Raw genomic sequence first — 14,139 nt, 5'->3', positions numbered from 1 at the left:
TGTTGGACATGGAGATTAATTTCTTTAACTGACATCCTGTAAATTGCAGAAAACAATATTATTTGTAATAAAATAGCGCTACAATTTCAATATTCGAATTACATGAACCTTTTCCAGATATCTCGGGGGGGGGGGGGGGGCAAGTGTCTCCTGCGGGAGCCCTTGCATATGGTACCGGTACCTTTGACCTAAATTTTCTGGCGTCATTTTGCTCAAAATCTGTGTTATTTTCCCCTTTGACTGTGCTTTGTCAAAATTTGCATTTTAATTTAATTCTCATTTACTTCCAAATTCATCGTAAATTATGCCTTCAACTATCCTGGTAAGTGAATAATTTTATGAATATAGTTTATACGTTTACTCGAACTATAAAAAAATCTATCATGCACAGAAAATTCCATTCACTATTTTTCCTTATTTAGAAACATCCAATGCATATAATACACGAAAATACATTTATTTTGTATTTTACTAATAGAAGAAAAAAGATCGCTAGAAATAAAGAGGTATAAAACGGATATTCGGATCTTCTAGCTTCTCCAGTGTAATATTCGCCTCCATAAATACAAACATTTGCATGCCAGATAACTTACTTCTATATTATTCGTTGTTTCACTGTAGGAAACACATTGTTCACGAATAATTTTTGTATATGGAATAGAGGCCATACTTCTCAAACTCAAAAGCTCTGCCAGGCTCTGTAATTGCATTTCTACGCATCTTTTCACACAACCACTGCAGTGATAAAATCCACATTAAGAACGAAAGGTGTTTCGAAAGTCACGTGGCAATACTTTCCATCAATAATACCTTGAGAACTCTAAGTGATATTTATACCTTTTATTTTTCACCTGGCATCATTATCTTTTAGTCAGTTCACTGCACACAATGACTTCTTAAACTGAAGTAGGGAACAGATTTTAAGATGCAGCACCTTTCCAAAACTATAGCTGTTTTCATACCGATCGTTTGAGATATGTATTTTAAGACATGAAATCAAGTAAAATGAACGCACTTTGTTACACCTTCTTGCACCTTTTCGTGAGATTAGCACATGTATCCCCTTTTTAGCGCCCCTCATTGATGCTTCAGCATTTTTATCCTTCCATTTCTTTCATGTTTTGTAAAAAAGTTGGACAGAAAAATAAATGATTTTCATTCTTCTTGAGCAGCTACATAAAATCCTATAGTCTCATTTTGTAGAGCAGAACGGGAGCAATAAAATGGTATAATGCAATCATTGCAGCCCCAATAGTTCCCAAGATAATGTAGCGAAACCCGCGAGAGAAAACACAAACTTCAACAAAACCTATTCGGCAGAACCACCGTTCTCTACGCGGTCCGCGCGCAGTATATACAGAAGGCGCGGAAAAAGAGGGCATTGATTAAAGGCATTTTATCAGCACCTTTTTGAAAACATTTCAGAACCTTTTTTTCCCCTTTCCCGACCATAATTTTGCACCTTAAAATACTTTCCCTAGTGATAAGGAAAGCAGATGATTTTTACAAAAAAGGTTGGATCTTGAGCGAAATTCGCAATAATAATATTTAAAATAAATTGTTATAGCTTATCCACCACTTCTATCACGCATACTACAAGATATATTGTAACCATGGATATAACACTAAATGCGTGGGCGTAGTGTTTTGATAAACCCCAACAAAAGCTGAAGGTTTCGTTCATCGGTCGTGACCACAATCAAGGCAAGCAGGTTGTTGGCATAAGTAGTGACACCTATGGTCATTTTCTAGAAACGTTTGCCGTGTGGTGCTTGTGGAAGTGTTAAATGCTCCTTCATAGTTGAGTTGCATCTGACGCTTGTTTATGATTTAAAAGCACACAGGAACTGTGCCTGTGCGATTTTTTCTTGTGGCCGTAATTCATTACGTGTGGCGTACGTTTCGTCAAGTCTCGATTGTGTAGCTAATCGGTTTGTGTTGGTGTGATTTCGATTGGTTCCTGTTCTAGTTTTCGTACCCACTATGTTCCACTGTCAAATTTAAGAACAGCGTAAAATTGTCGTGTCGCGTAGGTGTGTGATGTGTATTCACGTGTGTTACATGGAAGATAGTGAATCAATCATTTTCACTGTCATATATACTTGAGCAACTTTCTGTATCCGATTTAGTCCAGAATTTCTCCTTCTACATTGTTTCAGGTTGCAATACAGCTGAAAACAAACAACACACTGGAATAAGGTAAGAAAACCAATTTGCTGCTTTGTTATGACATTCGCTCAATAGGTTTTGATTCGGTATTTTGTTAATTTACGTCACTCTACTTCCTGTCGAGGTTAATCGCGATGATGAGAAAGATAAATGGTCGCCTGTACTTTACTTACTACGAGAGTTGTAAAACACCTCGATATGTTTTTGCCGCCCCCCGTGGCGAAGTGGTTAGCACATCGCGCTACGGCGCCAGGGGTTCCGGGTTCGAATCCCGCCATGGGCATGGATGTTTTTGAGTGTCCATTCATCAATTTCATCATATCATCACTCATCCCCATCTTCGCAAATTAGCCAAAAATGGCACAAAAAGCGAAGTAAAATGAAGCAAATCAATAACAAGAGCCTCGGTGTGTTTGAATGCTCGACTCACAATCTCGCCACTGAAGGTCACCGGTTCGAGTCAACGTGTGGATGGCGCTTGATCAATTTTATCTGATTATCATTTATCCTTATCGTCGCTATTATCTGAAGAGACAAGAAAGCGATATAAGACAAGAAGAAAACAATAATTAAATTAATCGACCCAGTCACGGAGCCATGGAAAATGGAGAGCAGCCACTTTCAAAATCCAGGCCTCCCTGATGACGTAGTGATCGTCGTCTTCTAATCAAGAGGTCCCGGGTTCGATACGCGGTGGAGGCACATAGTGATTCGGGTGCTACTTTAAACTGTAGGTCCAGTCCAGTTGACTTAAAAAGTCAGACTTTAATATCCCTCTAAATACCATACGTAAGTGCATATTTGGGCTAAAATAACATATATTTATTTAGTTTTTCCTACTATATAGGGGAGGGGTGGAGGTAAAGGAGGCGGACCAGGGTATCCCATCAACCTGCTTCCCCTCCCCCCGTAGGACAGTATCTGACATCAGCTCTTATTCCTGGCATAATGATGCTTGATATTGTTAAATTCCCTTCTACTGTGATCTGTATGATAGAAAACTGCAACACTGATTTATCAGAAAAGCTTTCACAACATTTGGTAAATAGAGGGCAAGCTGGAAACACTGCCAACATTTTTATATATACGCTTATATGCACGTGATAATCGTAAATCACACGGATAAATATTAATAGCTTACGTGTCGAGTAAATGCGCTAAAACATGAAATGTCGTGGAGTTTTCTTGAGTGTACGACATTTTTAGAATCGAGGCAATAAAAACAAGTTCCAAAAATATCGGAATGTGTGTTTCTGTTTTTGGTTCCACCTTCGTTCTAGAAGGCGGGCGCGTTGACTAATTCATAACTTCCCTGGCGTTGGATTTGCAAGCATAGAAAGCAGTGGCGGATTAAAGACCTTATCTCCTGGGAGAGGAGCGGGGGTGGGGGAGGGTACTTTATTTTCAGCTGTCGCCTGCTAGGTTCATTGAAGGATTATCGTAAGTTTAATACGTTGTTTAATTTCATACGTCAAGAGTGGGAGAGAGGGCGTTCCACAGTTACTCGTCTGTTAAGTTACGATCTATGTCTCTTTCCTGCCTTCGTGGCGGGAACGTGAACGTAATGGGGTATGAAGCCACAGGTTCCAGTTTCGAATTGTGGAAAAAAATATGAATGAATCGTTCCCCATTAACTATTTAATAAGTTTATCATTCACCCCTGTACTGTGTTGGCCTGATGTACCAAAATGTGCTTGCCTGTTGGGCCGAGATGGGTCTGCTTATTTTGTACATGAGTATTACCTTGCAAATTGTCCATTATCATGTTCGTGCACTTTATTTGACCCAATAAGAGCTTCAAGAATTAAAAGAAAACTCAAAACAAGCTGTTGACAACTTCTGAACCAGCATACGTAAAAATCCGTTGCTTAAAAACACACGATGTAAGAGAGAAATTAATGAATATAGTCATGGACAATTTGCCGAGCAATACTAGCGGATCCCACTGTACGATGCACGCCAAAGAAAATGATATTACTTACTGCGTGTCGCTTTAGCATGAACCATATTGTATTCCATAAGGGTGATTCGACGCGGATGGTTGCAAAATGACAGTCACTGATGATAAACAATGCTGTATTAATTAAAACAAAAGATTAAATGTATGAACAAACTTGCTGCAATGCAACGCGGTGGACGCAATGAAATCACCTGGGGCCTCCCACATGGCGCAGTGGTATCGTCATTGCCTTGTAATCAAGGGGTCTCGGGTTCGATACCCGGTGGAGGCAAAAGTGGTTCGGATCCCACTTTAAACTGTATGTCCAGTCCCGATTAGCCTTACTGTGCATAAAGTAGACTTAAAACAGCAACTCAAACCAAACCAATGAAATCACCGCACACACTCGGCAGGTATTGTCTCGCGAACTGTCCGAGCGTCACTCCCCAGGGTTGGAGAGTACGCGTAAAAATCAAAACTGCAAGCCCCTGACATTGTTAACAATATCAAGCATATTAATTGTGATCTGAGATACATTCACTCCTCTTGGTCGAACAACGTTTGACCAACTAAATTCACTTATCTCCGTCCTTATTGCACTGAGGGAGTGGAACAAGTCTGCGAATCGATCTTTTGAAGACCCCTAAAACTGTATGCACTGTGGTCACTAGCACCAAGCCGTCTCATCCTGGTTGGACGCTGGTAACTCTTCCCAATTTAGCATACTCGCGATTAACTCAAATTAGTAGAAAAGCGACGTATAAATAAAATTAAATTAATCCGACCAAGATCGTAACGTAATCAAGTGATTTCAATCAAAGAGAGATACCCGCTGGAGGCACATAGTGGTTAGGATCCCACTTTAAACTGTGGATCCAGTCCCGATTAACCTTTTTGTGCGTAAATTAGACTTAAAATACAAACTCAACTCAATTGAAGTTACTGCCTCATAACTCAATAAGAATCGATATATTGCAAAATCATGTAGCAATTTAAGTTAAGAGATTACTGTTATTTTGATGCCATTAAATAATCACATAGTCATTAACAATATCACTTAAAGTATTTTAAAAGCTATTATTTTTCATTAAAACCATAAATATATAACAGGGTTATTTTTTAATTGGAGGAATGTGGAAAGTTGGAGGACCAGGGCAGAAAGGTGGTGGGGGTAAGGGCAAATGGAATGTAGAGGGCGCCAAAAATCTTGAACTGCATACAACATAGTGTTTTTCTATTAACTTTGCAGCAGACTGAACCCAGGCCTGCAGTTATTGAGATTTTTACACCCCGTTTCCTTCGCTTGAGTGCGAGAAATTGAAGCACGACCTCTTTGTCCCTTGCTTTTGTGACTAGCAGTTCTCATTCCTTCTGCTACGGTTTCCACTATTTGCAAACCGAACGGGAAAGAGGATTTTGGCATAGGTGCAACCGTCCCTTCATTAAAAATTTGATTGGCTTTCGAACTGCATCGCCGCAGATGCTGACCTTGGGCCGTTGCCACAGAAAACACTTTCATGTTCTGCATTTACTTCCGAGAGAACAGCACACAGGCTATAACCGAAAAGCGATTGTTCCCCTCATTGGTTTTAATAGCACAAAGTTCGCCAGTTCTAATTGTAAACGGCTTTAATTTTGTTTTCGTTGACTATCTCTTTCAGCAGTTTCTCGAAAAGCTCTAAGATATCACATTTACTTGATGGGGTTGTTGCAAAATGAAATAGCAAGGGGAGGAGGGAAGGTTTTAATAGCATTGGAACAGCTAATGCTTGAAAAAAACAAATGAAGATGACAATCAAACTGTAAATTTAAAAATAGCTCCAAATTCTTTGTTCAAATCAACCTTACTCCTCCTGCAGAAACTGATGAATTTAAATATATACAAAGATGTACGAGGGCCATCCGGAAAGTAGTAACCGTTCGCGCCGTGTGGACCGCTAGTGACGTGAATAGCCGCCGCTCAAGGCAGTGTTGCCACATGAAGGGTAATTTCCCTTTTGCAGGGAAATTTGGACCGAAATTTTAGCCAAAAGGGAAAAGGGAATTTCAGTGAAAAATATCACAATTTCAGGGAAATTTTAAGACTTCTGACTACATTATTACAATTTATGTTAAGTTCCAGTTTCATATTCACATTTTTATTATTTTCTGATCCTTCTTATTTCTGCTTCCTTGAATATAAGCCTGTTTCTATTTATATTTCTCTTAAGATTATTGTACGTCGCTTTTCTGTATCTTCGGATACAGATTATACGATTATAATCGACGATTTAGTGGATTCCTGAGCATGATTTAAACCTGGGACATCTGACCAGAAACGGAAATTTTACTACTAGTACTACTACTACTACTACTACTACTACTACTACTACTACTACTACTACTGTTAATAATAATAATAATAATAATAATTATTATTATTATACGTATTTGTTTAGGTGAAGGGAAAAATGGTCCAAAAAGGGAAATTTTCCCCCTTGGAAAGGGAAATTGTGCTCTCAAATTGTGGCAACACTGGCTCAGGGTCAAATGACTTCAGTTGGCTGTCTGCTCAGTGTGTGCGAAGTTTAGTAGCGCTGTCATTGTAGTTATTGTTTCTGTGAGTGTTTACAATGTTCAAACGATTTGAAAACGCCGCTACTTGTGAAGTTAGGGCTGTGATATCAACACCAGGAATGTACCACCATGTGATATTCACCGTCAATTAAAGGGAGGTTTATGAAGACAATGTTCTTGACGAGTCGTCTGTTCGGCGAATGTTGCGGGCGCACGTCTGTCATTACGGACGAACTGCTGAGTGCAGTTGACGAATTCATCAAGCAAGATCGGCGCGGCACACTGGATGAAATCAGTGAACAGTTCACTGATGTTTCACGAAAAATTGTTCATGAAATTGTCAAGGATCATCTGAAGTATGGGAAAATTTGTGCAAGGTGGGGTCCCTCGCAGGGCCGGCTTTACCGTACGTGCAACACGTGCATTTGCACAGGGCGGCAAAATGTATAAAAGGTGTAAGCTGCATTATTTGATGCAGTTTGGTCTTCTTGGGGCGGAGAAAATTCAAATTAAATCCATTTGCATATACAGTATAGAGCAGAAACGGTTAAGAAAAGCAAAGAGTAACTGCGAAAGAAAGCGGTGCCGAAAGTTTATAGTTGTCCTCTTACAAAAGCAGCTATTATTGTTTTGTCTGTGAAAATGGTAAGCAACGTCTACTGTGCGTGTAAATTGCCAAGTTACAACGCTATCTATTGTTTGATCGCGCGCCAGTTCTCCGCCTCCGCTCCCTGTTATCGAGGTTTGAGTTAAACTGACGTGTCACATTCGGTAGTTGAAAATAGAGCTGCATTGTTATTTGACGTGTTGATCGCGATAGGTGGTGATGGTAGGTAATGCCGAATCACGCAAGACGCAATAGTAAGTACGAATATCCGCTGTTTTTGTCGTTTCTGATTGCACCTCATTTACGATCTTGACGGTGTAACGATAGTGCAGTTAGTGTGTGAGAATGCGCGCGCGTTTGAGTGTGACAATGTATTGAGAGACTTGTGTATTTGTGCCATGATCTCAATTGAACATGAAATTGGTCAAATATTAGACTATGGTTCTGTTGTTAGCAACTTTGCAAATAGAAAAGCTAGAAAAGTTCATTTGTAAGCTTTCCAACTTATGGAAGGAAAAGGTACAAAGTGAATAGTGTAATCATGAAGAAATCGTGGTTTACGAGGCGTACATAATTGTACAAACATAGTTCTTTGTAAATAGTGATGAAGTGAAGATATGTTACTTCATGTACAACGTTCTGGAAAAAAGTACATAATTATGTACAGTATAAATAGTCATGAAGAAATAGTGAAACAAAACAGGAGAGCTGAGAGTTCTGCTCGTCAGAAGAAACTGGTGACTAAATGCAACAGATATTTTTTTATTATTAGGCTTAAATATATATTATTTTTTATTTATTAATAACTTATCTTCTCATATTATGTATTCTTTCATTTTATTATGTTAGAAATTGGTTATACCATGTGAAATTGCCACGGATAACAAGCTTAGTTGTTCATACATTACGTTTTCTTTGTACGTATTTGGGGGGCGGCAAGAAGTAAAATTGCACGGGGCGGCAAAATTCCTAGGGCAGGGGCTGGTCCCTCGCTTCCTTACATTTCATAGTGATGATGAACTGAAAGAAAGGGTGACTACTTTTCTCAATGGACTGGCGGCAGAGGAATATGAAGCTGGGTTCCAAAAACTCATCACACGTTATGATAAATGCTTAAATGTACATGGAGACCATGTAGAGAAGTAGTTTAAAGTTTGTTGTTAACAATTACAAAGTTTTTCAAAAAAATATTTGTTAGTTTTTTTTAAATTCAAAAACGGGTACTACTTTCTGGATGGCCCTCGTAATAAAAACTCAACAGAGTAGCTTGTAGGAATTGTTGAATGTACACCGTAAACCTTCTTCAAAAAGTTAGGAAACAGAATGTTTAAATAGTTTGGAGGAATTGTCAAGTGTAAACTATAAACATTCTTCAGAATGTTAGAAAATAAGTTTTAAGCCTTTTCTGTCTTGAAACCGATAAACAATGTATAAATCTTGATTATTATTTATCTTACATTACGAAATTTTTGTTCGCTGAATCTATGTTTTGAAACTATTTAAAGCTAAATATTAAATTTAGGTTGATTGATTGATTTTTGCTTCTCTTTTCTGCCACTTTTGGCTAAATCCGAAGGTGGGGAAGATTGATGATACTTTCCCAGGCCGGGATTCGAACCCGGTACCCTTGGCGTCGTATCGCGATGTGCTGACTACTATGCCACGGAGGACGGCTATTAAAGTTTGGATAATATGTAATATGATTTGAATTTGAGATTCTCATGATATTCACAATATTAAAATTAATGTTTGTTATAGTGGCAATTTTTTTAGTGTCTTTTAACGTATCTTTTTATTTTTAATATTGCTCCTTATAAGAGATACTTATGATTACTTCTTATTCTTTGTAAATATCAGCTCAATATGTTCTTCTACAAGTCGGAGAAAAAAATGAACGTTGCCAAGGAGGCCATTAGTAGCATGTTTCCCGCCACTCGAAACCCGAAAATAGTCACCTTAATATCTCTTGCATCAATCCACGAAAGTGCTTTGCGTTCTGTTGATGAACGATTTGAGTAATTTATTGCGTGACGTCACACATCCTGCTAACGTGATTGGTGGGTACAATTTTCTTGAGATGCCTCTTCATCAAGGAGGGATCTCCCTCCGTCCTTGTGGGGAAAAGAAGGAGGTGGAGGGGGGAGGGGGAGGTAACGTTGACACAGATTAAGTTTTTTTTAAGGTGGAAGGAAGAAATTGGCACATTGCACGTCGCTTAAAATTTCCGCCTTAGAGGAAGAAGGCGGTTTATTTTTGGATCAAAGTTGTTGAGGACGCAGCAAAGGAGGGGCATGATTAAAAACTGGCTGACTAGTCGCGTTTTAAAAATTTCGCACCGTGAGATCATTGTGGGCGTCGGAGAGAGAGGAAACGAGAGAGATGTAAAAGCGAAGACGTTCAGTAGACAACTGTCGCGACTCCAGGCCAACGACTCGGATCGCCAACTCCTAAGAACTGCCAGTGTGCCCTTTGGACTCGCAGCGCCATCTCGCAACGGCGATGGAACGCCAGTTCGTGATTGCGTACGCGATTCTCGGCGTAGTGTTCTTCGTCGGTTTCCACGCGAACATTCTCGTCATCTACGTCCTGCACTGCGTCTCGACCGGGAAGAAGACAACTGACCTGTACGTCGTGAACCTGGCCGTGGCGAACCTCATCTACTTCATCGGAATACCCTTCTACCTGAACGAAATCGTTCACGAATCCCTGTGGGTCATATCGCTCAGGGCTTGCACGATAGAAGCCGTCATCTCCATCATAGGCCCGTTCATCGTGGGGATCTTCGTCGCCATTTTGTGCACCGATCGCTACTTCACGCTCTGCCACCCGACGGTCGGAAAGGAATTCAGGAACGCTTCCACTCCGAAGATGCTGTCGTTCACCGCTTGGGGCGCTAGTGCAGCCCTCATGATCCCTGTAACCATGTACACGGACGTGGTGCACTCTAGAGGCGGGAAGGCAAAGTGCGTTATTCTGTGGCCAGATGGCGACGTGGTAGACGGCGGAACGTCTGTGTTTTTGTTCAGAATTATTATTGGTTTTGTGATCCCCATGCCGACCAGCATATTGTGCAATATATTATCAGTAATTCGACTCAGAAGATTGCGTTCGGGAGGACCAGGTGCCTCGAAGTACGTTTGGAAAAGAGGGAAAATGGTCCTTATGTTCCTCTGTGTTCATCTCATGTGCTGGCTGCCATATTGGATCTACATTGTTTTCCTGTATTGCACTAGACCGTCGGTGCTCTTCTCTAAAGACGTTGAAGGGACACGCTGGGTTGTCACTGAGTCATTGGCTTACGCAGGCTCTGTTGCCAGTCCCATCATATTCAGCTTCATCAGCAAAGACTTCAGGAGGGATTTTTGCAAAGTCTGCTGCAGAACTGCGTCGCAACAGAGCAGTGTTGCAAGATCCCACACGGAAAAACGCCAGAACGAGGAACAGTGCGACGGTCAACTGAAAAGAAGCAACTCTTCGAAGACCAAAGTCACCGACGAGTCTCCCAGAAGAAACAAACGGAGGTTATACCGATCATCAAGCCAGTGCGATCCTCCCGTGTTATCCAGGGAGTCTGTGAGAGTCGTTTCTGCTACGATAAACAAATACGAAATGTCTTATTGAATATGTGCATATACGATTTGTTGCTAAGTTCCTTGAGCAGTTAGAATGAACACCTGCAGAAAACATCATAATCGTCGTATCGATAACTCGAAAACTACTAGACACACGAGTAGGAGATTTTGTGAAGTGAAAGACTGCCAAATACTACAGTGCCCTCATTTGGATATTGTACCGCTCGAATGTGGCGGCTGAAACACACTGCTTACCGGTGAAATGGGGTATACGTATAACCTCAAGTCAAGCGCATAGAGCATTTGGTACCTTTCCAAGCCGAGGTTTCGCAAAGTTTCTCTTCGTTAAGCACACTACGGACACTGCAAATACAGATAACTCTGACCAACAACATGTTAACGAGAACAGATTCATGTCATCAGAACGTAGCACCTCTCTGTCTGTCATGAATGTTAGTATTTGCTTTCATACGGGTTGAGGTGTCGTGTTGAAGAAAGCTTTATTCGGCTTCTGTGTAGTTTGCTAAGGCCATGGGTGCTAAACTATTACGTGCTGAGTGTTGATAAGTGTGAGAAGCCGATTTTTAAGGAAAGTTTCTCAAAAGATGTGAAAAATGCGTTGCCCTACAAGAGCATTTCCAACATCTTCTGTGACAAAAGTACGTGATCACTTTACATGCAGTTGTGCAATACTTAAATTAAAATACATTTATGGGCTTGAGTTGAGGGCATACGTATATCCGATTTCGCCGGTAAGCTACGTGCTTCCAGCCTACAAGCCGGCCGCGTTCAAGCGGCACAATAACCAAATAAAGGTACCATAGTCCAATCCGTCTTCTTGTTTTTGAGAGCAAATAATCGACAACAACTTACAGAAGCAGACAATAAAAATAGTAGGCTGAAGGTTATGTGAAAAGTTTACTTTAAAATGACATAGTTTCTCGCGTAGATTTTTATGTCTTGTCAGTGAAAGCCAAAACTCTATACCATGTGACCTATCATGATTCTTTTCGCCCATTTGCACGTTATGCTGTGTTTATAACACAAGTATTGGCCAGTTTTGAGATTTAGAAAAGTTTAGTGGTAACCATGAATATGTTCCTCGTGGTTGCATACATAAAGGATAGAAAATTATTGTCTTTGAGATCTCGTAGTATTATAACGAGGCCTCAATGAGAATAAACTAAGAGATGTTCTTCTTGATGACTTGTGCACGCAGCGAAAGTTTGCCGGTGTTGCGTTCGGCTGCATCCCTGTGTGAGCGCGTACGTGCGTGTGTTTTGTTGTAAAGTTCTTTATACGACTTGGCTCGTGCCTACCTTCAGGAATACGTTTTTTTACACTGCAGTTCAAAGCGTTGATGCTCTAAAACACTTTAAAATAATCCTTAAGTTATAAAATAAAATAATACATATTCATGAAGTAGTGATTGATTGATTGATTTAGTTTATTTTACTTCGCGTTTTGTGCCTCTTGGCTAATTTGCGAAGATGGGGATGAGTGATGAAATGATGAAATTGATGATGGACATTCACAAACAACCAAGCCCGACCGGGATTCGAACCCGGGACCCTTGGCGTCGCAGCGCGATGTGCTAACCACTCGGCCACAGAGTCGGCCCCATGAAGTAGTGAGTTTGGCCATGTTAATATATTACATTATATCCCATAATAACATATTTAATAAGTCAGCGAAAAATATTTTTCTTTCTTAACCAAGTTCATATTATCGTAGAAAGTGCAATATACTAAACTTATGATTGCTACATAAAAATGGCAATCACAGTAGTATTGGAGAATATTCAATGAAGGACCTTATCTGCGGATTGCACACGCAAGCAGGCGTTATTCACTGTTTAGGTATTAAAGCTATTATCAAAGGAAAGACACCACTAGCTGACACCCCCTTCAGTAGTCGACACCTTGTGAAGAAACGTCATTAGAGCTCATGTAGAAATTGAGACGAATGCATATTTAGTCCATGTATGTTAGAAATTGCATGATGGGTAGTGTCTAGGTTGTGTGATATTGATCCTCTCATGGATTTTGTTAAGCAGGTAAGTCCATCCATTAAGATTTTACTCCTATTTTTTGTTATTTTGTTTCAAAAAGGCTATTTTTGCATTTTGTAGTGCATTCTGTTTTTACTACAGAAATATTATTACCTTGATGAGATAGACACAGGTGTCAAGTGCTGAATACAATATTCGATATATTCTTTAGTACTTAAGACCCCTGGGTCACCTACTTAAACTAATCTTAACTTGCTAAAAATAATTATTAGTGCCGTATAAATCTTATATTAATTTGATAATGTGACACTCGCATCGACAACTCTATCAATGTGAAGTAAGTCTTGAGCTTTCCTGTCGGCGAATGATGCGACCAGGTGAGTTGTGGAAAGGATTCCAAGCTTTCGAGAACTAACGCCACTCTCATCTTCATAAAAGCCTTTTTTGCTACGTTACAACATCACTTCTACCCTGTTGATGTGAGTGATTCTAGCTCTCGAAAGCTTGGAATCCTTTCCACAACTCCCCTGGTCGATAGCCTGAGAGAATTCTTTCTCCATCAATATGGTTGTAATTGTTCACAGAGGTGTCAGCTGCCAGTTAACATGCATGCCAAGTACCGAAGGAAACGGCAAGTTTTTACTGAAATTTCAATTTCAGTTATTTTTCTTTGCTTTTCTACAACTCTGGGGATTAATGATGAACTCAAGAATGGATGATGAAGAAAAGAACAATGCTACACCCATGTCTTAACCAGGATTCGAGGAGCTTTTATTTAGGTAGTATAATCATATGAGGTTTTATATCTTCAACTAGGGGTTTCGGATTCGATTCTCGGCCTGGGCATGGATGTTTGTGAGTGCCCACTCATCCCCATCTTCACAAATTAGCCAAAAGTGGCACAAGAAGCAAAGCAAAATAAAGCAAATCAATCAATCAATTGTATCTCCAACTCTCAACCTCTCAAGAAGAATGTCGTTGAATTTGTTGCATTTACTTGCAATGAACAAGAATTTATTTCCTTGCAAAATTATCAAAATCATAGAAAGTGGTGCGTTGGGATTGAGATGCGGAGGCAAGTAACGCCTTCGTTTCCTTTTAAACTGGTTATAACTTGGAATGCTAACATGATAATCGCTAAAATCTCTTAACAGAACTGTGTTTGGATGTATTTTCATAATTGCAAATATTGCCAACTACTGAAACTCTAAAACTAATCATAATGACTATTGTTTATTGTAAGGGTGTGCAAAATCAATATAAAAGATAAACAGGCATTTTTTTT

General features: G+C 39.9%; 1 protein-coding gene across 1 annotated transcript; it reads left to right on the top strand.

Moving 5' to 3' along the window:
• The first annotated feature begins 9,770 nt into the window (after positions 1-9,770).
• Positions 9,771-10,892, top strand: LOC145998413 (somatostatin receptor type 2-like). The gene has a single exon (XM_083134820.1). The coding sequence runs from the start codon at positions 9,771-9,773 to the stop codon at positions 10,890-10,892; it is 1,122 nt and encodes a 373-aa protein (XP_082990946.1).
• Positions 10,893-14,139: the final 3,247 nt, after the last annotated feature.

Source organism: Lepisma saccharinum, chromosome 14, assembly GCF_977018435.1.
Source record: "Lepisma saccharinum chromosome 14, izLepSacc3.1, whole genome shotgun sequence".
NCBI lineage: Eukaryota > Metazoa > Arthropoda > Insecta > Zygentoma > Lepismatidae > Lepisma > Lepisma saccharinum.
This window is presented reverse-complemented; position numbering and strand designations above follow the sequence as displayed.

Excerpts from the sequence above, each read along its gene's own strand:
- LOC145998413 (XM_083134820.1), top strand. The coding sequence starts at position 9,771 with ATGGAACGCCAGTTCGTGATTGCGTACGCGATTCTCGGCGTAGTGTTC.